Raw genomic sequence first — 22,219 nt, forward strand, 5'->3', positions numbered from 1 at the left:
CATAAATCCTGACCAAGTGTTTCATCACTCGTCCCACTTCCTGTGATTAGCCATTCAGAAAAGACTCGCACACAAACGATGACGTCGCAGTATTTCAACAGAGCAGCAGCAGCAAAGACCTGGTGGTGGTCGCTCTGCAGAGAAACCTTCCAGGCCACCGTTGTTTCACACTTTTAAGCCGATCAGACAGGATCAACACGAGAGGAATTCATGTTGATTCTTTGACTTAATTTAGCTCCAAGTTGCAGCCAAAGTTTCTACGTCACAAAAGGAGATCAGGAGTTTTTTTCTTTTTTTCTTTCTCCTTGTTGAATGAAACGTGTGTTTTACGCCGTGTCCTGGTTCAGAGGTTCATAATGACTCGTGAAACCGCTGAGTGTTTCTGATCATCTGGGTTAATGAGCTCAGGTTTTAACCTGTTAGCAAACATGACGGAGGAATATTTACAACATGGATGTGATGTCACGGCTGAAAGTGAAGCTGAACGATAAACTTAAACTCTGGTTCAGGTGATAATTATCTGTCACATTATTTTTATTATTGGACAGATTCTCCTGTCCTTGTGCTGGTGATGTAATCTCTACAAATTTGGCACAAAAATTTTATTTTGATTTTTGCCGTTGGAGGTGAAATTATGACACAGATATTATCAGAGGTCAAATCCATTGTGACATCGTAACGTTCGGCAGAAACACGCCGGCCTGTTTGTGGAGACATGAAACTGTGATGCAGGAATTCCAGCTTTTTATGAAACATTTATTAATTAGTCACTTTTATAAATAAAAGTGGACAATGGAGAAAAGTTGATGATAGATACAGTAGGCTCAGATCCGTGCAAATTTACTTTACACAAATGAAAATACTGTATTGAACCAGATGTGCAGAATGGTTAAAGGCAAATGAAAAACTTCCATTATTGTGTCTAAAGTGGTCAAAATGAAAGTCAACCTTGCCACAGTCTGATCTCTGAGTTCAGTTAAAACTAAATTTAAAAAAGGAAACTTGAATCTGAAACTCTACAAATAACTCGTTAATGAGTTTATCTTTGACTAAAAGGTCGTCACACGCTGTAAAGAAAACTTCCCAGAAACCAGGTTTTCAGAGAAAGAAAAAAGGTTTCTGCAGAAAAATAAAAAGCCCTGCAGACACATGACTGTGACGGTTCAGGGAAGAAAATGAATGAAAGATTTTTAAAGTTGAAGCGACAGGAAGTTTGAGTTTAGTGTTGTTTTTTTGTTTAGAAAATGAGCAAACAATGAAGTTCAGCAGTCAGGTTCGGTGTCGTTCTACCTGCACCGAGGAGGTTTTGGGGTAAATTAACTGCCCAGTTGTGTCTCCATGAGTTTTATTGGATCGTTTGCATCCAGTGTCTGCAGACATGACGCCTGTTTATTCACAGTTTGAACAGGAGGATGGGGTTTGTTGGTTGCATTTAGGACGATGGACTGTAGATGTTTCTGTGTCGGGTCCATGAGCTGGAGAAGAAATCGTCCGATTCCTCTAGATAAAGTTTGTAATTCACAACTTTGGTATTTTTCACTTGACAGTTTGTGTTTTGTTGTAACTTTAATGTGACGCTGGGCTTCAGTTTGTCTTCAGATTGTCCTCAGTAGAAACGCTCAGATCTGTGTCAGAGGTGGTTTTCTGTCTGAACTTTTGTTGTTATTTCTGTGTCTGGTCTCAGGAATGTGAAGAACTGATGGAGAAACTTTGATTTCTTTGTTTACACAAGTGTCTAAATGGAGAAAGATGATTTTAACACAGATATTTCACCTCTTGAACAGACGTTTGCTTGCAATATCTTTTTTTTTATTATAATCAAAACATAAAATTGGATGGAATGGGGTTGTTTTTTGTTTTTTTCCCTAAATCTTTCATTTTTTTAATTGTTATCATGGAAACGACTTGTTTCCTGATGTTTCGTGTTGCTGGAAAGTTCATGAACACAGCGTCTGATAAACGACAGATAAAACCTGGAACTTGAATCGTTATCAAAGTTGTTGCAGGTTGTTAATAGTTCAATTCAATTCAAAAACACTTTATTAAATTTAAATTAAATAAAGAAAGATCATTTGTTATTGTTTTTTATTCGTCTATGAGCTTGGTAAATGGTTAATTCTTAGTTCTTCATGAAGTTTTGACAACAGTTAGTGGTTTTGCGTGTGTATATGGAAATAAAGATATGGGTAGATGGTGAATTTGTTAGAGATTCATAGTTTAATAAAATATAAATAAATAATGTTTTCAGTCCTTGATATTCCTGGTTTTAGCTGCTGTTGCTCTTCTTGTTGTCAGAGGGTTTTACTCTTCTCTCTCTGGTCTCTTCTGTCCCTCGGCGTGATCGTCCTTAAGGAGCTTACTCAGATTTACTCTTTGGTGTAAACGGCTCGACAAAGTCCCAGTGAGCTGCTTTCACTCCTTCATATCACTGTCTGTGTGTGTCTGTGTGTGTGTGCGACAGAAAACAAGATCTGTGACTTACGGACAGGAGCCAGCCGAGCTGCTCTGGTGGTTTGTTGTTGATGAATATTCACAGGAGGTCGTGGTGTCGGGGATCGTTTCCAGGAACCAAAGATTTATAAATGATATGTATTTCTTAATAAGTCGCTCCGAGCTTTGTATCGACTTCCTGACAAAGAGCCATCGTTATTTTATCACTCCCTCTCATTGACAGCCAGTTGTTTTGTGTGTGATTCTGGACATTTTTCATCTTTTTTCTTCTTTGTTGTGTAATTTGTCTCATCGCTCCTTAACTCTCCACTAGTGATGTCATGATTATAGATTTCCCGGGTACAATTATTGTCAAAGGAAAAATCGCGGTATAACAATTATCACGATTATTATGCATTGATTAGTTTCACAACACTATGAATATATATATATAATATATTACATTACTAATTATATACACAGTTTTAAACATTGAAGTGTTTTCCTGCTTTTCTGCTCCACATCAGTTTTTTTTCTTTTTTTTAAATGATCTTTATATATAAATATACATGTGGAGCCACTTGTAACGTCGTCTGTCTTCATGTGTTTCCACAGAGTCGACCGGCCCTGCCAAGGTGGTGCGAGCCGGGAACCCTCCTAAAGCCAGACGTGGAGGAAAGGTAATGATCGATCTCTATAATCTTTAATCATTAATCATTAACACTCCATTCGTAAGATCAAAGAGAACCAGCATGGCTTCGTTTCAGCCGTAATAGGTTAGTTTTAATGAATAAGAGAAAGAAATATAATAATTTAAAATTTAAAATGTCCATAGTCTCATCTCATTAGAAACTCGTTCATCTTTGGATCTTTAAAACAATCATTGGGACACACAGGGACAGAAAGTATTTTGGATAATCAGTTACTAAATTAAAAAACACAGCTGCTTCTTTTTGCTTTTCACTTTTTGTGCGGCATGAATAAATAAACAATAATCTGTTGGACAGTAAAGTGAAGGACGGCTGACTCCTCCCTCTGTTTCCTCTGAATCATGCTCATCTAAAAGTTTTCAGGCTGCAGCTTTTCACCTTCTGAGTGGTTTAAAGTCAACTGTAAATTAAAATATCCCAAGTTGATAAAATAACATTTTTTACCTAATGAAATTATCTTAAACATAAAGTGAATGCTTCGACAGCTCAGTGCAGGTTTTATCTGCTGAGCCTCGAGCTGTGTGTCGTATCGTCTCCTCCTCTTTCACACTTTGAGGAATGCAAATGTGAGTGAGCCGCTGCCGGTGAAGCCAATGGGCCGGTAGATAAAAAAAGACAAACACGCTCACTCACTCTCCTCCTCCTCCTCGTCAAAGCATTTCATTCACAACCTCGTACCTTTGAAGGCCGGCTCTGCGGCTGCTGTGGTGCTGCAGGAGGTGTTAACCACACCTGAACCACAATGACAACGCTGACAAAACAGAGACGATCAGGAAGTAAAACGGATAATATTTCTGTGCAGGATTTTACAGTTTTTACATCACAATGTTACTAAGATATTTCAAATTTAGGTAAGCTTTTAATTTACAGGTTGTTAATTACGTGATAATGTGAAGAAATAACAAATAATTGCATAATGTCTAGAATTAGCCTAAAAATAATGGTCAAGATCATGGAGGTGGAAAACAGCGATATTTTAGGATACAACACGTCCGTTCTTCTTTTTATGTTGAATGTTTTTTTTTAGTTTCTCCTGCACATTTGTGACATGTTGTATCTATCCTATACCGTAAAACTTCAAATAATGGCCGACTCCCAATTTACCGCCGGTCCCCAATTATCCACCGGGTGTAGCAAAATAATTTTTGTATTAAACGTCGGATCAAACATTGTTTTTCTGGTAGCCAGAAAATATTCTACGCAACTAAAGCCTAACTAAACACAAACAAATAACCTTAAACAAATCGAAATGGGTGTCTCAGTCGAGACATTAAAGACGGCCGAAGACCGAGGAGACGCCTCTCAGCTGGTTGCTCCTGCCCGGTCTGTCCACTCCTCTCATCCGCACTTCAACACCTGTCCTGGGCTGCACAGTGTCGGCTCGGCTCGCTCCTCGTTTTAAATGACTTATTACTCATTTTTAAAAGCAGCGTAAACAATTTACTGTTCTGATTACTCATAAGCGTATTTAGTTTTAGGTTACCTAGCCTCTCTGTCCCTCAGAAGGAGGTCCAGTTGTTATATCTGGTGAGGTTTAAGTTGAATGGAGACACACTATTAATAGATGCAGGTCCCAAATAAACACCTGTTGATTTGAGTGATTTAAGCAAATACATTTTTTTTTTTTTAAAACTCAGGTTGGAGACTTCGGCGACGCGAACAGCTGGCCGACTCCAGGGGAGATCGCAACTAAAGACATGCAGGTAGGTGGTTGTTGTTGTTGACTGACTGAGAGCTGTTGACCTGCAGGTGGTGTGTGTGTGTGTGTGTTTTTGTTTGTTTGTTTGTTTGCAGCTGTTTTTATTGCACAACACTTTATGCAGCACAGACAGAAAGAAAGTAAAGTAGATTTACTGTTCGTAAAGGTGGACGAGGTTAATGACCTTTTACCTACTGAGGCTAAAAATGGCCATTTGGACATATTTTTGTTATTATGGCTATAAAACGGCCCAGTGTCTGTATGTGTGCTTTGTGCTTTGGGCCCTTTTCCCCAGAAGTTACTTAAAACTTGAATTTGTAACATCTGGTAAATGGTTATTGCACATGGTATATGGAAATATTAGCAGTTTGATAAACTAGATGAAGTAAAACAGAAAAATGAAACTGGTAACTGATCCTTTTTAGGGGTTTAGTGAAGAAAAAATGGTGTTACTGCACATAAAGTTTTGATTTGACATTTGAAATGGGAACCTGTACATGTTGAGAATCAGTCTCAGTCAGTTTTTGAGTCTATGGCTCTGGGTTTACCAAGCAACAAAACAATAAAACAAAACAGTGCAAAGTGAAACAAAGAAGAAGTACAAAACCAAATAGGTGAAAAGACACACACACACACTCACACACTACACACTATTCTTCCCAAGAAACACCACGGGATCGCTCTATATCTTTCACTTCTTCACTCTATCTCTGTCTGTTTCTGTTCCTTTCAAAATGAAATAGCAGGAATCACAGTATATTCTATATATATAATAAATATAAAATATAGACAGAAAGCACAACTTCTCATTGCTCCGTCTGAGTTGGAATCGTTTTTGATTGGACAAACAGTGACAGAGTTGCGTTGACAGACAATACTCTGCACATAGCAAACATATCGCCGGCTCTAAAGGGTTAATGACTGAGATTATAAATCAAGACCTTGTGACTGAAAATCCGTGTGTTTGTGTGTGTGTCAGTCTGTGTGTGTGTGTGTGTGTGTGTGTGTGTGTGTTTGTGGGCTAGGGATTTGAATTTGTTTGGACGCAGCTCGGCGAGTAGACGGCCACTTATCTCCATCTACACCTCGTCCAGCCATGACGTTAAATCAGGAAGAGAAGAAGTGATGAAGTTTAAACCCACTCAGCTCATTATTCCACAGAACCCGCTGCTAAAATAATTGATTAATGGTTTAGAACAGGAAAACAATCAATAATCAGATGATAATGATCATATTCAAGCATTTTGCTTTAAGAAGAGCATTGAGAGCAGTTTAATAAAGTTGGGTGGAGCTGATCACCAATAATTAATCACCCACATTTTGATCAGATTAATGATGTCATCACCCCCAGGACGGAGATGACGCAGCAATAATATTCAAACGCTGGAGGGAAGGGAGCGATTTTTAATATTGACACACTTTTTTTCCTTTTTCTTCTCCCCACCCATGAGAAAACAGGAGTTTGTGTCACTCAGCCGTGTGTGTGTGTGTGTGTGTGTAGCTCTGTACAATAGGTATTTACTGGTTTTAAGTGGCTGTAATTACGCAGCAGCCAAACAGCGCGTCCAGACGGAGCCCGACTCCATGTTTCTGTTTTTAAAGCAGCTCTGGTTCGTTCAGCCGCCAAAACGCCAGAAAGACAAAACAAAGATGGCCGACCTCCAAGCTTCACTTCTGTTTTTAGTAGCTACGGAGATAGTCATCAATAATCTGGTGAAGAAGAAATCCCGATTTAGACCCACAGAAGTAAATTCAGTTCAATGGATGTTGGAAATTACTTTTATTTTTTGTTATTAAGCTTTTTATTTGAAGAAAAAAATAAGTTCTAAATACTAGGTGAAGAAAGGAAAGTTCACAATATTACAAAAGCACCTACACTCATCTCCTTTTATCGGTAGGAAACGTCAGGATTTGAAAAATGAGAAATAATAATGAAAACTTTATTTTCTAATGAGACTCAAACAGCTCATGATTGATGAAGTTTAGAGCCACTCAATGGCTCAGCCGCTCAATTTACCACAGAAACTGTTGCAAACATAATTGAATCATGGATTAGAACAGAAAAACCATCAATAAGTACGGTATATCAATAATCTAATAATAATAATCATCATCATCACCAAATTTGAGCTTTTTGCTTTTTAAACTAAATATATCACTAAAAAAAACCCATCAACACTTTATAGCTTGTTGTTTCGAGCAATGTATGGAATTATAATTAATTATGCAAATTCTCCAAAAATAACGAAATTGTCCTTTTTTTCTTTCTTTTTAACCCTTTAACGCCTACTGTTCTGATTATTGATTATCGGTTAACAGCAGAAAAAAAGACAATAATGAGACTCAAACGCCTCCTCCTCACACAGTTGTTGCTCCGACTGCGGATGCATCTAATTTGTTTCCTCTTACAGTAACAGCAGGAGCCAGTTGCCCCCCCCTTTCTATTTCTGATCTCTGGGTGTCACCAGGAGAGCGACCCTGGTAACCTGCCCTATTTTAGGTAGCCAGGTCTGGGGAACATGAGGGAGGGGGAGGGGACGGGCATGGGTGGGGGGATGGGGGGGGTCCAGAGCAGGAAAATGTAGGTCGCATCATCCGGGGGCCAGGAATAACCCGGCAGGTTATTCAAGGGGTGGGGAGTGGAGTTAGGAGAAGGTGGTAAAGCCCTGGGAATGGACGTCCTTTTAGGGGACGTCCACCAACCCCCCACCCCACCTCAACCCCCTCCCCCCACAGTAGAGCACCTCTGGATCTGTGCCGCTGCTATTCTTAGGAGGCCGGAGTTCACGTAACATCACGTAACACTTTTTTAAAAAGCTGTAAATCACAGAGAGACTGAAATGTCATGAAGGTTATAGAGCTGTGATCGCAGGTTTGATCCCACAGAGAGCCTGAACTGAACTCAGATCATAGTCCATGAAATAATTATTTGTCCTTTAATTAATTCCTACATTTATCATATTTGTGGCTTTTTCTCCAGATTGATAGGAAAAAAGTTGATAATTTATTTTAATGAAGCTGAATTTCCAACTTTCTCAAATGTTTCAGTTTATTCTGTTTTTATTTTTTTGAAAACAATTAGAGCATTGACAGTAAACTAAATAGTAAGTATGTTGATGATTTATTGAGCAATACAACTACAATTTGTATTATTCTTTATTAATTATTGCTTATCTGATTATTGTCTTGATTATTTGAGCCGTAAAACATCAGAAAACTGAAAAAAGTCTGTCTTATGAAAACACCAATGATTAATTGCCGATCAGAATAGTTTAATTTTTTCTTTCCAATTGATTAAATAATTATTGCATCTCTGAAGTACCAGTAAGACGTCTAATAGAGACCTGGGAACCTGTGATGTGGTGTTTTTTTTATATTTTCTGTTTCTAACATGAATAAGTTCAACTTTAACTTTAATATAATATGAAAACAAACTCTCAGATGTTTAATAATAAGATGAAGTTCCAGTTTTACCAGTGAAGGGAAAAACCCACAGTAATAATACACTGTAGTTTGTAGTTTTATCAATCAAACAGGTAAAATCCAGTCTTTTCAAAATAAAAGTTCCTCCAGCTGCAGCGTCACATTAGTTTCTGCTTCTTCTTCTTCTTCTTCTTCTGTGCCAGAGGACGAATGAATCAGCATCACTGTGTGCACATTTCCTCAGCCGTTACACCACCACGTCTTTATTGATCGATTCAGAAAACACACACATCTGAGCTCTGAACGTCACACTCCTCTTGTCCTCGCCTTCAATTTCCCTCTGTGCAGAATCCAAAGCCATAAACAACACCAACAACAAGACACAAACAGAATAAGTGTGACCCTGCCCTGATGCAATGATGCAGCATTTTAGCCATTTAGCTGCCGAGATGATGTTGGAGGCACTTTATCAAACCCAGAGGGAGCCGAGCTGCAGCAGATGCTTCTTATTACCCACAGCAGCATCATTGTGTTTGATAATGATGATGATGGCGACAGGATGAAGCATAACGATGTCATGATGTTGGAGCAGAGCAACACAACACAACACAATGAGCGTTTTTAAAGAAGAATGATGCAAGATTTTCACCTCAACTCTGCTCCATTTGTCCCTTAACTCACAGCTTTAGAGTCGTAGTGCTGATTAAATAAAAGACTTTGGTTTATTTGTTTCTAGATATCTTAAAAAAAACAAAGTGGAAATGGTTCACTACTTGATAAACGCTGCTGCAGAAGTGATGAGCTCTTCATGTCTCTTCTCTGACTAAACAACAATGGAGAGAAGTTTCACAACTCTGATCTCAGCATTGAAACAAACAAAACAAACAATACTCATTCATAGGGCTGGGACGATATGCTTTTCTCCCGATTCGATTCTTCTACGATTTTTTGGATGCCGATTCGATTTAAATTGCGATTCTACGATATTGCCGATTCTCTCGATTTTTAGTCGCATTTTTAACATTTATCTGCACACAAACACTGTAGGAGCCTATAAATTAACATACTCCATTATAAAATGAACTTAAACCCTTTTCAAAGCCTGTACTCTCTGTATGTAAAAGAGGCTAACAAATACACATTGCACAATATTTAAAAAAATTCAAAAAAAAAAATTTCAAAAATTCAAATTTTTTTTTGATTTTTGAAAAAAAAAAAATCGATTTAAAAATCGTCAAAAAAGATATCGCGATATCTATGTGAATCGATTTTTTCTCCCACCCCTACTCATTCATGATTCTGTGCTTTGCTTCCAGATAGTAGATCTTAAAAAGGAACTCTGCAGGATTTTCACCTTAACTCTGCTCCATTTGTACGCGCCCCGTAACCCGTAATCTCTTGTTTATGACAGATGAGACTACACAAATATACACATGCACATGGTAGATGATAAATAACGTTATCCACCGCTCCATGGATTGATTTGCACATGGAGGAGAGGAGGGTTACATCATAATGAGCCTGTCGTCCAACCAAAACCCAGAGTTTTCTAATTATTTTTACCTCCGTCCATAAAAACCGAATCTTCACGAGCGTCATCATCGACCATCGTTCCATCACCTTCCCTCCAGCAGTTTGTTTAGACTTCTGTTTCTGTTTGGGAGAGAAAAAGTAAATCCAGTTGTTCCAGCAGAAACCATCCACATGTTATTTCCATCTCCAACTCTTTATTTCCCATCATCCTTGTTTCTCACAGTCTGGAGTTTATTCAGTGACGTGATGCCAGAGTTTATGTCCTGAGCTTAAAAGCATCAATCAATATAGATATTAATAATAATAAATTAACAACCAGTGACTCTTTAAGACTTAAACTTTTTCACAAAAAACAAAACCAAAGCTCTAATCATCTGTAAAAAAAAAAAAAAAAAATCCATCCCATCCATTTGACATCTGATCAAAACTGTTAAGTTTTCATTTTTAATGTTCCAGTTCATGGTCATTTTCTGTTTAGCTGTGTTGTTTTTATGTTTTTTCCTAATAGTTAACATGTGTGTTTGTTTGTTTGCTCATCATCATCTTCATCATCCACCTCATTGTCTTCTCTAAACTGCTCTTCCCTCCCTCTTGTTCAGATCGAGGCAGTGACACGGACCGTGTCCTGCCCGCCGACTGTCAGGCAGGTCAAAGACTCATGGAGATCCACTGTAAGTTTTCAACCTGCAGCTCATTAAAAAACAAAAAAACAAATAAACACAGAATATTTACTAATAAACACTGAATATTTACGACACTTCACAGAGATGCAATATGGAAAAACAAAAGCATCATGAATCTAAACAGGAAGCTGCACAAGACAAGACACTGAATTGACTGAAAACATCGGTGTGTGAGATGCTGATGGTTGTAGATCAATAGATCAATAGATCCACTCTGCTCTCAGTTATTTAGATAATTAATGTAAACAGATTTAATAACAGTTGTAATGGGAGCTGATCAGCTGTGACTCTCTGATGTTGCCTGAGCTCAGACGGCGACTCGACAGTCGGTTTGTTTGTTGTTAAATATACACAGAGAAGTACTGTCCCTTCACAATAAAAGCCAGGATTACAGCTTGGCCTTCAAAGTAAAAGCAACACCACTTTTAATTGATTAAAGCTTGATTATTATTAAAGTTATGGGATATTTCTTCTTATTATTAATATTAGTAACGGTGACACAACAGACATACTACACACTGCTGATACATATTCAGTTGTGCATCTGATACAGTGACTTTCCTTTAATAATAATAACAATAAAGTCCCATATAATGTATTCTATCAGTTATCAGTGATCTCACCTGTCTGTCTGTTTATTTACATCAGTCACAACATCTTTTGAAGAAATCAAAGACTCATTTTTCATTTGGTTCTTGATGTGAAGACGGTTAAATGATGTGTCAAGTACACATCACGACGCTTCCATATAATCTCATAAAATACACACACAATAAAAACATACAATAAAATCAGAGAAATAACCACAAAAACCTTGTGATTGGTGCAGACCCTCAGCAAAAACAAGTGAAAGTAAAGAGTTTGTTTTAGTTTCAGTTTGACTCAAAGTTGCTGGGCAGGTTTTATGTTGTTGGTCAATTAAAGAGTCAGGTTCTTTAAAAGTGAAATTGTAGCAGCTTAACTCAACTTTTCTGACCAGATAGTCTAGTATTATTGTTATTAAAAGTCAAACCCTGCTCCTTCACCTCCTTCTGAAACATCAAAACAAGATTTGAAAAAAAAATTCAAAGTGAAATCAGAAATTCAGTCTTTTGCAGAAAGATTAAAGCAAAAATCACAGAAAAGTTTTCTTTGATAAACTGCAGAACATTTTCCAGCTGCATACAGATGTAAATATCAGTGATTTATTTATTTTTAAGATTAAAGCTGTTGATCATCACTGACATTCACTTTTTGTTTTATTTGAACTTTTACATGTAGAATATATTCAAGGGCTGCAGCATCAAGTCCACGTCGTACTAACTAGAGCTTTTAATGTCTGATGTTTATTATTGTAGGCTTTGCACAGTGTAAAGAAGAACAGTAAAAAAACATTCAGACTCTTCCAGAATGAAGCCATGACGAATAATTTCCATAACTGACACTTGTAGTTGGCAAAAAGCCATTTTCTGCACCAGATAAATGAAGCAGCAGTAATAAAATAATAAAAGGCTTTTCAGCGCAGCAGCTTCACGTCTGGTGTAAACAGTTTTGTGGAACAATAGAAATAAAGCGTACGGATTAAATCTAATAAAATAAAACGTTGGTTGTAAATTATAGGCTGCACTTGTGTCAACTATTAAAATCCCAAAACATGTCATTACACTCTCATTCATCCTCAACCTGCAGGCAACTGAATGCACTCTGCAGCCCGTAGCCCATGTTAAATGTTAAATGTAGTTTTCTGAAATAATTTCTAATCAGTCGTTTTCATAACGAGTATATTTTATAAAGTTGTGGCGTCGTTCGCGCCTCCTTTGTTTGTTTGAGACTCACAGGGAACAGAGTTGTTGAGAACTACAGTGCATGTTTGAAGTGTGAGTTCAGTGTGAGCATGTCCAGGTGTGTGTGTGTGCGTGCGTGTGCAGAGTGGTGTGGCCTGTGAAACATGTCGTACCTCCAGTTACTCACTCGACTTTTGCATGACTTGTATGCAAAAGCCCAAACCCCCGTCAGGAGTGTCAGCCTCAGTCAGACGTGTGTGCGGCTGATAGCTGAGCAGCTGAGCTCTGGTGGATTTGAATAAACTCAGATATCGGTTCTGTGCTACGGAGATAAACCACCAGAGGCCGTTCATGTTCCCTGAACTGCCCCCACACCCCACCGTTGTCCGTTACTGCCCCGACTCTGCAGGACAGTGGAAGAAGTCGATAATTATAATGAGAAGAGAGGATAGTGACTTACTGTATGTAAACCACACAATGAGGTGATAAAATACCTAAAACCTCAGATACTGACGGCAGAAACTATTATTCACTTGATTTTAATACATAGTGTGTTGGGCACTGTCACTATGAAACCTTATTTTATTCGTAATTATCTGTTCTTTTTTTCTACAGTTATGTGTTTATACTTTAATGCATGATATATGCATTTAACAATAATAATATCGACTCACTATTTACAACTCAAATTATATTTCACAAAGGTAAACTGCTAAATACTTGTGTTCAGCCACTGAGCTGAAGGGACCCTGAAGCACCGCATTATGTAATAATGTAATAAATTTTCACCTCATGATGTAATCATGCCACATTTTGCAATAATCTGCCACATTTTGTAATAAAATTCTTGAATGCAATAGGTAAGAAACTTTGCCACATTTTGTAATAAGTTGTTACATAATGCACCAAATTATTACAAATTGCGGGTGTTGCACTATTTTTATGAAAAAAAATGTGATAACACACAAAATGCTGTGTTATTATATCATGAGGTGAAAATGTGTTAAATAAATTCATAATGCCGGGTTATTACATAATGTGGCACAGAAAATGTCTGTCGCTCGTTCACTAAACTGACATTGGCTGAAAATGTCGCCTCCAGCCAATGAGCTTTAAAACAAAAATTTTAAAAAAGCAGATTAATTACAGCTGCAAAAACACAATATTGTGATTAAATGGGGCAGATATTGTGATTACGATTTCATTTTCACTTATGAAAATAAATAAAATTGACGACATGATTTGTCCTTTTGCATCTTGAGAAGATGATTGGTCGTCCACATCTTGCACAACATTTTACCTTCATCAGAAAAAAAAAACCAGACAAAGTGCAGCTCCTGCAGTTTGGATGTTGCACTTTTCTGCACTGTTGCGTACTAGCGCAGCCTCGGTCTCACCCGTGTGTCTGCCGGCTACGTGCATGATGTGATGTCACAGCGAGTGAACCGACTGAGGCTGAAGAAGCGACATGTCACATGTGAAAGGTCAGCGCAGTGTCAGGTTTTTGTAAAGACTAAAAGTAAAGAGCAGCTGTCCGTCGTGGAGCAGCTCTCATCAGGAATCCACAGCTCCACATTGTTCACATAGCACACGCGCCTCTTAGTTACAGTGGAGCGTCACTGTTGAGGGTTAGATCAGTCAGTGGCCTCCCTGTAACCAAAAATAAAAAATATATATATACATGTATTAACCAAAAATAAGATGTATACAGAGCACGGTTTGAACTAATCATGCTTTGATTAATTAGTGAATGTGTATTTGTGCATCTTATTCAGCACTTTTATCTGCAGCTTGTCATTTGTGTGGTGGCCTGGGAAAACCCTTCACATGGTGGGATTTTGACATTTTCATGTTTTGATATTTCCATAAACTAGACGTTTTCAGCCATTCATAACTGTTTGAATGACTGAGATAGCCCTCTCAGATCAAAAGTTATGAGCATTTTAATCTATTATGACCAAAAAACTGAAAAGTAAGAAAAATGGCTTTAACTAGAACGTTGCTGTTTTGACCCTATAAAGACGAGAGTTTTACAAAACATTAAACAGCTTCTGAACCGTTTATGACAGAGATTAGCTGTAAACTGTATCTGAATCGTGTGATTTTCTGCTTTCCGAGGGTCCTTGAATGGTGCCTCTGTGACAAGAAGGGACCGTATAGGGTGCGTGTGATCACGTGGTACGGGAACAGACGCTAACCTAGCGTAGCATCGATGCTAATCCGAACGTAGCATCAATGCTAAACAGAACGTAGCATCGGCGCTAAACCGAACTCATCATCGGCACTTGCACAAGTTTTACAAAACACCAACAACCGTTTATGATAAAGATCAGCTGTAAAAAAGCATCTGAATCGCGGGATTCTCTGCTTTCCGAGGGTCCTTGAATGCTACATCTACAACAACAACGGACCTGTCTCCTCTAGCGCTGCTGCTGCGGCTCAGCTGTGCTGCAGCTCAGCTGGAAACGAAACGCCTTATACTCGCCACAAAAACATAAAAATAAGTACTTTCCGTTTTGTTTTCTTAAAATATTTATTCACCACGATGTAGTAGGGAGTTCAAAGTACCAGAATCACACAAAATATCAAAATCGTGGAAATAGTACTTTTCCACCTATTTTGGCTATTTGCCACAATCGAACGTCCGCGACATCCGACGGGTTTTCCCAGGCCGCCACACATTTATTACTGCTCTTCTTCTTGTACATTTTGATTCTATTTTTATACAGTTATTTATTATATTTTATCTCTAGATACTAGCTGCTGCTATGAGAGATGCTGCTAAACAAAAATCCGTTGCATCTCCTTGTGCAATGACACTAAAGTTTCTTAAATCTTATTCAGATGTTTCTGCCTCCTGTTTCTCTGTTTCTATATGTTTTTTCTTAATGGTGCATCTATGTGTGAATCTTGTTTTTCCTCTCCAGGCTCCAAAGAGGACGACGGCCAAGAAGGACTTGAAGGAGAAAAGGGAGAGCAACGAGGAGAGCAAGGAGAACCTGAAGGCCAAGTCCGACGACTCCGGAGAGGAGAAGAACGGAGACGACGACTCCCAGAAGAACGGACCCAAGAAGAAAGGTGAACGAGAAAATACCAAAAAAAAAACCATGTTAAACCTGAGAGCTGCACCGGCCTCGGTTGATGATGATGATGATGATGATGTAAAGGATTTTTTAGACTGAGGTATCAAACGTGGACTCTTCAGCATCGTTGGATCTGACTAAACCAGGCTCTTCATTACATAAATGAGTTTGTGGTTCAGGTTTTTCTTCGCTGGGAAACAGCAGAGTGTAAACTCAGTCTGCAGCGTTTCTGAACCACGTTGCATAAGAAGCTTTTAGACTCAACAACTTCACCAGCTCCTTAAAACTTTCATTTTCTACTTCAGACTCTGGGGTTTTTTTGCCCATCGTTGTTTCCCTGTGAGTTTTCTCTTTGGGATTTTTTTTTTTTCATAATGAGTTTGTTGTTAGTCATGAAAAAGTACAAGCTTGTGGTTTCTAGTCGAATAACTTTAACCTCTAAAGATGAGAGTTTTTGGTTGGTCATGAAAAATGTAACTTGTTGTCAAGGTGTCAGCGAAACTAAACTTAATGTGAAATAAGGAAATGTTCAGCAGCACCAATATAACATCAACTATAACATTAATAATTGAAGTTATAGTAAGTTATCTCTGCCCTTTTAAACAGAGCTTTGTTAGATGTTTTTTATTTTTAAATCTGAGCCCACATCAGGCGACTAAGTGCAGGTTTGTCTCGTCTGGTCACAGCTTTGCCAGCGATGAAAGAAAAGTTGTTATGTGACTTTCCTTGTGGTGTCAAAAAGTCACGACTATGCTGCAGGAATGATGAGTGTTATACACAAATTATTAAACAAGGCGATGTAGATCATTTCATTTTTACAAAAAGTTTAAAATAAGAACATAATTTACAACCTTTATCATGTGGTAGAAAAACGTTCCTGACACAGCTCTGTCCACAAACTACCTGAGCTGCATGTCACGTAATTTAAATACAAACTAAAGCAGCGTATCAAAAAAAAGAAAAGAAAATGGAATCTATGAATTTAGAAACTTAATATTTAAATATATATTTATTAAAAACTATAAAAATATTAACTTAAATAGCATGCACATCATGGCTTTATTGGATTGTACAAAAATTAAATAGATATACAAGCAAACAGTTGTGACTATGTCAGTGCACTACATATCATACCATAGCTATGGTGCACTTGACAGTAAGAGCCTTTAAAACAGAAGACAAGCCGTTGTTTAATGGACCTAAACAGATGAAGGACTAATAAAAATAATATAAAAATAAATTCAAACACCCCAGATAGTTAATCCCATCGATAACGGCTCCAACATTTTAATAATGTAGTGACACATCAATGTCGTTTTCTTAAAACCTTGAACTGACGACTATTAACATACATTTCTTTTAGTATTTAATAAAGGCGACAGTAAAAAACCAAAATGTGGCTGCGTCCTGCAGATGTGCTGTAGAAGTGATGAGCACTTCATGTCTCTTCTCTGACTAAACATCAATGAAGAGAAGTTTTCACAACTCTGATCTCAGCATTGACGCAAAAAAAAGGGGGAAAAAAAAGAAATCAAACAGCGAAGCCTTGATCAGCGTAATGAGATGTCAGGCTGCTGTGGAAACATGTGCAGGTGTTGAAACCGTTCTGATTCAGTGGATTTATGTTCTTGCAGTGACTAACCTCCAGGTCCACGTGCTGCTGCTTCTTCTTTTCCTTTTTTATTCTCTCTCTCCGCCCTCTTTCTCTGTCTCTCCGTTTCCTCCGACGCAGCGACACGTCACTTTAAAATCTCATGTGTCACTTCCTGTCGCCCCAGTGTGTGTGTTCACTCTGTCACACACTGACCCCGAACATCCACTCACTCATAAACCAGACAAACCCAGGTTCATGTAGACAGCAGGGCACTGACGCCGCCTGGTGGCCTCCAGAGGAACTGCAGCTGAGTCAGTGCTGCTCCTATTAACAGTCTGTGCATTGTCACGATAAATGAATTAGAAATACATTTACATTTACTTTATTTAATTAAATATTTTAATGCAGTGGGGGTGTTTACAGGTTATTATAAAGCCTGGGAGTGTTTATAATCAAATCTAATTTGAATATAATTAATTATATTTGTAGGTAATTGGTTCAGCTCCTTTTACAAGCTTTTCAATTCTATATTTTACATACATTTATTATATTATAGTATCTTATATTACACTGTATTGTATTACAGTACAATAGCACAATATGGAACAAATGCATTATAATTGAATGGGGTTCTGAGTTAGGATTAAGTTGGTGTAACTGAGTAGAAACACAGATGAAGAGGACAGAGAGTGAAAGGGAAGAATGCTAAAAGTTAAGAATAAAAAGGTTTAATCAGTTTCTGTTCCTTTAGATCAACACTTTGATTTCATTCAGTCTTTCTTTTCTTTCTGTGATCAAAAGATATCAACTTTTATTTTTACTCACAGCAAGATGTGGTAGCTTTTCACAAATGTAACGTATATTTCGCAAAGAAAATGGGGAAATTAAACAGAAAGTTCACATTTCTTTCTCAGAACATCTCCAGTATAAAACTTCACTTTCTAAGGAAGCAGTTAAAACGTTTTACTCCGCTCTCTCTGACAGTTTTCTTTTTTTTTTCTTCGTCCCAAACAGGAAACAAGCAGAAGTGGGTTCCCCTGATGATCGAGGTGAAGTCCGAGGGGCCCAGGGAGCGCTCGGCCTCCAGGAACAACAGCAGACAGAACGAAAACCCCCGCCTGCCCCCCAACGCCAGGAACGACCTCAGAGGTGAGAAATCCCACCTGGCTGCTTTAAATGTCCAGAGTTATTATCAATATTATTATTATTATTATTATGAGATGGAGCTGGTTTTCATTTTGAACGGCTGTCGATGCTCATTTGTCTGATGGAGGTGTCGAGTGTGTGTGTGTGACTCAGCAACAGGAAGTAGAGAGATCAGTGTGTGTGTGTGTGTGTGTGAACTCTGAATCTGCTGCTTCTGCTTTTGACTATTTAAATTATTTTTAAAAAGTGTAAATAGCTCCGTGCGACTGCAACAAACCCAGCGTGTTGTCGGCCGACATTTGATCTGTGTAATGTCACAGGTTATAAATAACTCACAGCTTCTGTTTGATGTTGGTGCTTTGTGTTGTGTGTGTGTGTGTGTGTGTGTGTGTGTGTGTTTTTTTTTTTTTTGACGGTGATGTGTTTGTGGACGAGACGTTGTTAAAGCTGCGCTCTGTGTTTTCGTCCTCTACCAGACTGGCACAGTCAGAAGTACGAGCGGGAGTGGCGCGACGACCACGACGAGGTGTCCAGCGTGAAGAGCGAAGGGGCGCCGTTCCGCGGAGGGTTCAGAGGCCGCGGGCGTGGAAGAGGAAGAGGCCGGGGACGAGGAAGAGGTGGCAGAGGTATGATGATGATGATGATGATGTTGTTGTTTTAAACTGTAGATGTAAGAGTCTTAAAAATACAGTTTTCTGTCCTCAAAACAAGCTTAAACATCAAGCTTCCTGCTCCAGACTTTATTTCCTGAACCAGCGTTGGCTCAGAGCGACGCTGCTGCTGCTGCTCTGTTAGCAGCAGAACTGTTTCTATTCAGCAGAAGAACAAAAACTAAACTCAGATCTGAGCTGCAGTCGTGGTGCTGAGGACGTGATGAGCTCCTCATGTCTCTTCTCTGACTAAACATCACTGGAGAGAAACTTCCAAACCTCTGATCTCAGCCACGAAGTGCAGAAACAAAACACGGCTAATTCCATTTATTATAATGATGATGACAGAAATATTTCCTTTAGAAACCAGTGATGGGAATAACGGCTTTAGAAATAAACAGTGTTATTAATGGTGCTTCTTTTTTCAGTAAAGAGTGATCAAAGAAGTTACTGTTAATTCCCCCGTTATAACGCTGTTACCTCAAATCAAAATCAAATCAAAGTTTATTTCTGGAGCACTTTACAGCATCAAAATGATGATCTACGTCAGTGTTTTTCAACTTTGGGGTCGGGACCCCACGTGGGGTCAAGAAGTCCCGTCACAAACTAATAAAACACCCGCTTAAGTGTAGGACGTTATATACACACATTTTTTCGGTCCATCAACTAGTCGGGGAAAAAAAGGTGTTTATCTGGAACTAACCAACTCTCTCGGTATTCCTCCACACAGGCTCCGCAATAGTTACTTTTCCTGGTAATTAGTTACTTTTATAATGTACTAACTTTTTGGGGAAAGTAACAAGCAACTATAACTAATTACTTTTTAAAAGTAACGTGCTCAACACTGGTCAGTGGACAGTCAGTTGTCACTTTGTAGTTCTACAGGAACAGAAACAGAAATAGACTTGTCGAGGTCGGTTGAGCTGTTAAACACAAAACAAAAAGTCAGTTCACTCACTGAGAAAAAAGAGAAACAAGCGTCTCTCTCTCTTCTCTCTTTCTAAGGAAACTTTACATGTTCTGCACAGATCAAAAGCTGCAGCTCAACATCTGTAACATCTGGATGTCAGTAGTACTGCAGCGATAATGGATGAGAGAGAAAGAGAGAAGTGTCGATCTTGAGCTTATTTCCCCAAAAATGATTTGATAAAAGTTGTGTGTAGCTTTGCTGGAGCTGATTCTGTGTGTGTGTGTGTGTGTGTGTGTGTGTGTGTGTGTGTGTGTGTGTGTGTGTGTGTGTGTGTGTGTGTGTGTGTGTGTGTGTGTGTGTGTGTGTGTGTGTGTGTGTGTGTGTGTGTGTGTGTGTGTGTGTGTGTGTGTGTGTGTGTGTGTGTTGTGTGTGTGTGTGTGTGTGTGTGTGTGTGTGTGTGTGTGTGTGTTGACCCTGATCAGGCCTCACAGCACAAACACACACCAAATGTGCAGTAATAACAAGCAGAGCGTGTTGGAAGCAGCCAGGCCTCGGATCCTGCAGGAGAAGCAGGTTTTTCCCCGAAGTCTTGTTGGTTTTGGCTCGACTCCCCGTCCTCCTCTCGTTCCTGTTGTTGTTCACTCTTTTCATACACATCGTCTCCTCCCCCCCCCCCGCGCACTCGTTTTTCACTCACCCTGTCTCCTCCCCCCACACACACACAGCGAGGTAGAGAAAACACTGATTCCTTTTCAAAAAGTAGAAGCAGCGCGAGAGAAAACAAGATATTTAAACAACACACAGGAGGAGATAAGAGCTGATTGTGTCGAGGAAACGTTGATTTTCAGCAGCATTTTAGGAAACGTCAGAGTTGTGTGTATGCTCGTTCGTATGTACTCAACCCACACACACACACACACACACACACACTCGCAAACACACAGTGTGTATTTTTAAGGACGAGTATGTTCATGCTCTAAACTTTTACAACCACATTTTTATGCTTTAATGTCTTCAGTAGCATCTTGGAGCCACAGCCTGCAGACAGGAGATGTCTTTAATAACATGTTTATATTCTCACTTTGTGTATATTTTTATTTGTTTTGTTTATTTTTATATATTTTTTAAAAATATATATAATATTCCAATTAAATCGCAAACTTAATTTCCTCCTTTGTTCTGTCTCGATCTCATTTCCTTTCATTTTCAGCCTGATATTAATCACCAATTATGCTGATTACTAGAGCCAATTATAATCAGCTTCGATTCTGTTCATTTTCAGCCCGTTTGCGCCCGAAGTTGATTCAAAGCAATAACAAATGTTGATTTTTGAAGAGTCACTACTACTGCTGTTGTTTTTTTTCACAATAGTAGTGATGTTGGTTATATTATTTGGTTAAATCAGAGGCAGAGCTGTAACGTTAAATTCATCTTTACTCACAACGTCTTAGCCGTTTCTTAACCTCAGGTGTGAATATAAGCAATTAAAAATAACGAAGATTTTCCATTTAACTATAAGATAAGTTATGTCTTTATTTATCCCACAATGGGGAAATCCCAGTGTTGCCAGCAGCAGTACACACATACAATGTCAAGGTGTCAGGAGTAAAAAGGAGTATATAAATATATAGAATAGGAAAAAAACAGTTGTGATATTTTAAAAGGAACTGCACGTCTGTTGTTTGTTAAACATCTGGTCAGTATAAAATGATCTGAGTTGCATTGAAATAAGATATTGTCACTTGTGAGGTGTCAAAGCGATCTAAACACCTGTCTTTCTGTCCTTCTGTCTGTCCCGTCCAGGCCACTATGACTATCACTACGGCTACAAGTCCTACGACATGAAAGACGGACCGTACAGCCAGAAGTTCGGCAACTCAGTGACCTACTACTACGACAACATGAGCAGCAACGACCTGTACTCTGTGGACCAGGACCTGCTGAAAGACTACATCAAGAGGCAGATGTGAGTCAAGTGAAGTGAAGCGACGCTGAAGTCCCACTGCTTGTTTATTTGTTTGTTCTTTATTTTCACATATAAAATACATTTAAAAAAGATAAACAATATATAAGTTACAGGAGAATGTGAAGGAGAGATGCTGAAAAACCCTCCAGATGTGTAATTGTGTAGTGGCTCTCTCTCTCCAGATAACATATTGTAGGGTAAGATTGCAGTGTTGTGTATACTATAAAACATGTTTTACACAATAATAAATAAAAACAAGCAAAAATAATTTGATGTATCACTAAGAACAATGCATTTCAAGAAGCCAATAATTACTCATTGTAAGAATCGTTCGCTCACACGTATTAAAGCACAGACATTAACAGACTAAGAGCAGATACTGGTGACATGTAGTTTAAAATTATAGTGAGTAAATATAAGATACTTGTATTAATATTGGTATTTGTATGGATATATGATTTTATATAGGTAGTCCATATGGAAAGTGATGGTTGATTAGAAGGGGAGACTTCAGTTCACTCTCAATCTGCTGTGATATGATAGATAATTATAATAAACATGTAAAGGCTCAGTAAAGTTTAGTAAACTGATAGTGAGGAACGGAAACGAGGCAGTCAAAGATCACTAGA

At 38.5% G+C, this 22,219-nt stretch overlaps 1 protein-coding gene across 3 annotated transcripts in view; it reads left to right on the forward strand.

Moving 5' to 3' along the window:
• larp1 (La ribonucleoprotein 1, translational regulator) overlaps positions 1 to 22,219 on the forward strand; it is a 51,296-nt gene that overhangs the window by 15,606 nt on the left and 13,471 nt on the right. For 2 of the 3 annotated variants that reach the window (XM_085797136.1, XM_085797137.1), the window contains exons 2-8: positions 3,046 to 3,110; positions 4,778 to 4,843; positions 10,395 to 10,466; positions 15,169 to 15,319; positions 17,933 to 18,067; positions 18,541 to 18,690; positions 21,428 to 21,590. In XM_085797136.1, the coding sequence (XP_085653262.1) occupies positions 3,046 to 3,110; positions 4,778 to 4,843; positions 10,395 to 10,466; positions 15,169 to 15,319; positions 17,933 to 18,067; positions 18,541 to 18,690; positions 21,428 to 21,590 (802 nt within the window). The remainder of the gene's footprint in view (positions 1 to 3,045; positions 3,111 to 4,777; positions 4,844 to 10,394; positions 10,467 to 15,168; positions 15,320 to 17,932; positions 18,068 to 18,540; positions 18,691 to 21,427; positions 21,591 to 22,219) is intronic. The other variant, XM_085797138.1, reaches the window with a different exon arrangement.

The sequence above is a fragment of the Trachurus japonicus genome, chromosome 14 (genome assembly GCF_045865225.1).
Source record: "Trachurus japonicus isolate A0001 chromosome 14, Traja_1.0".
Taxonomy (NCBI): Eukaryota; Metazoa; Chordata; class Actinopteri; order Carangiformes; family Carangidae; genus Trachurus; species Trachurus japonicus.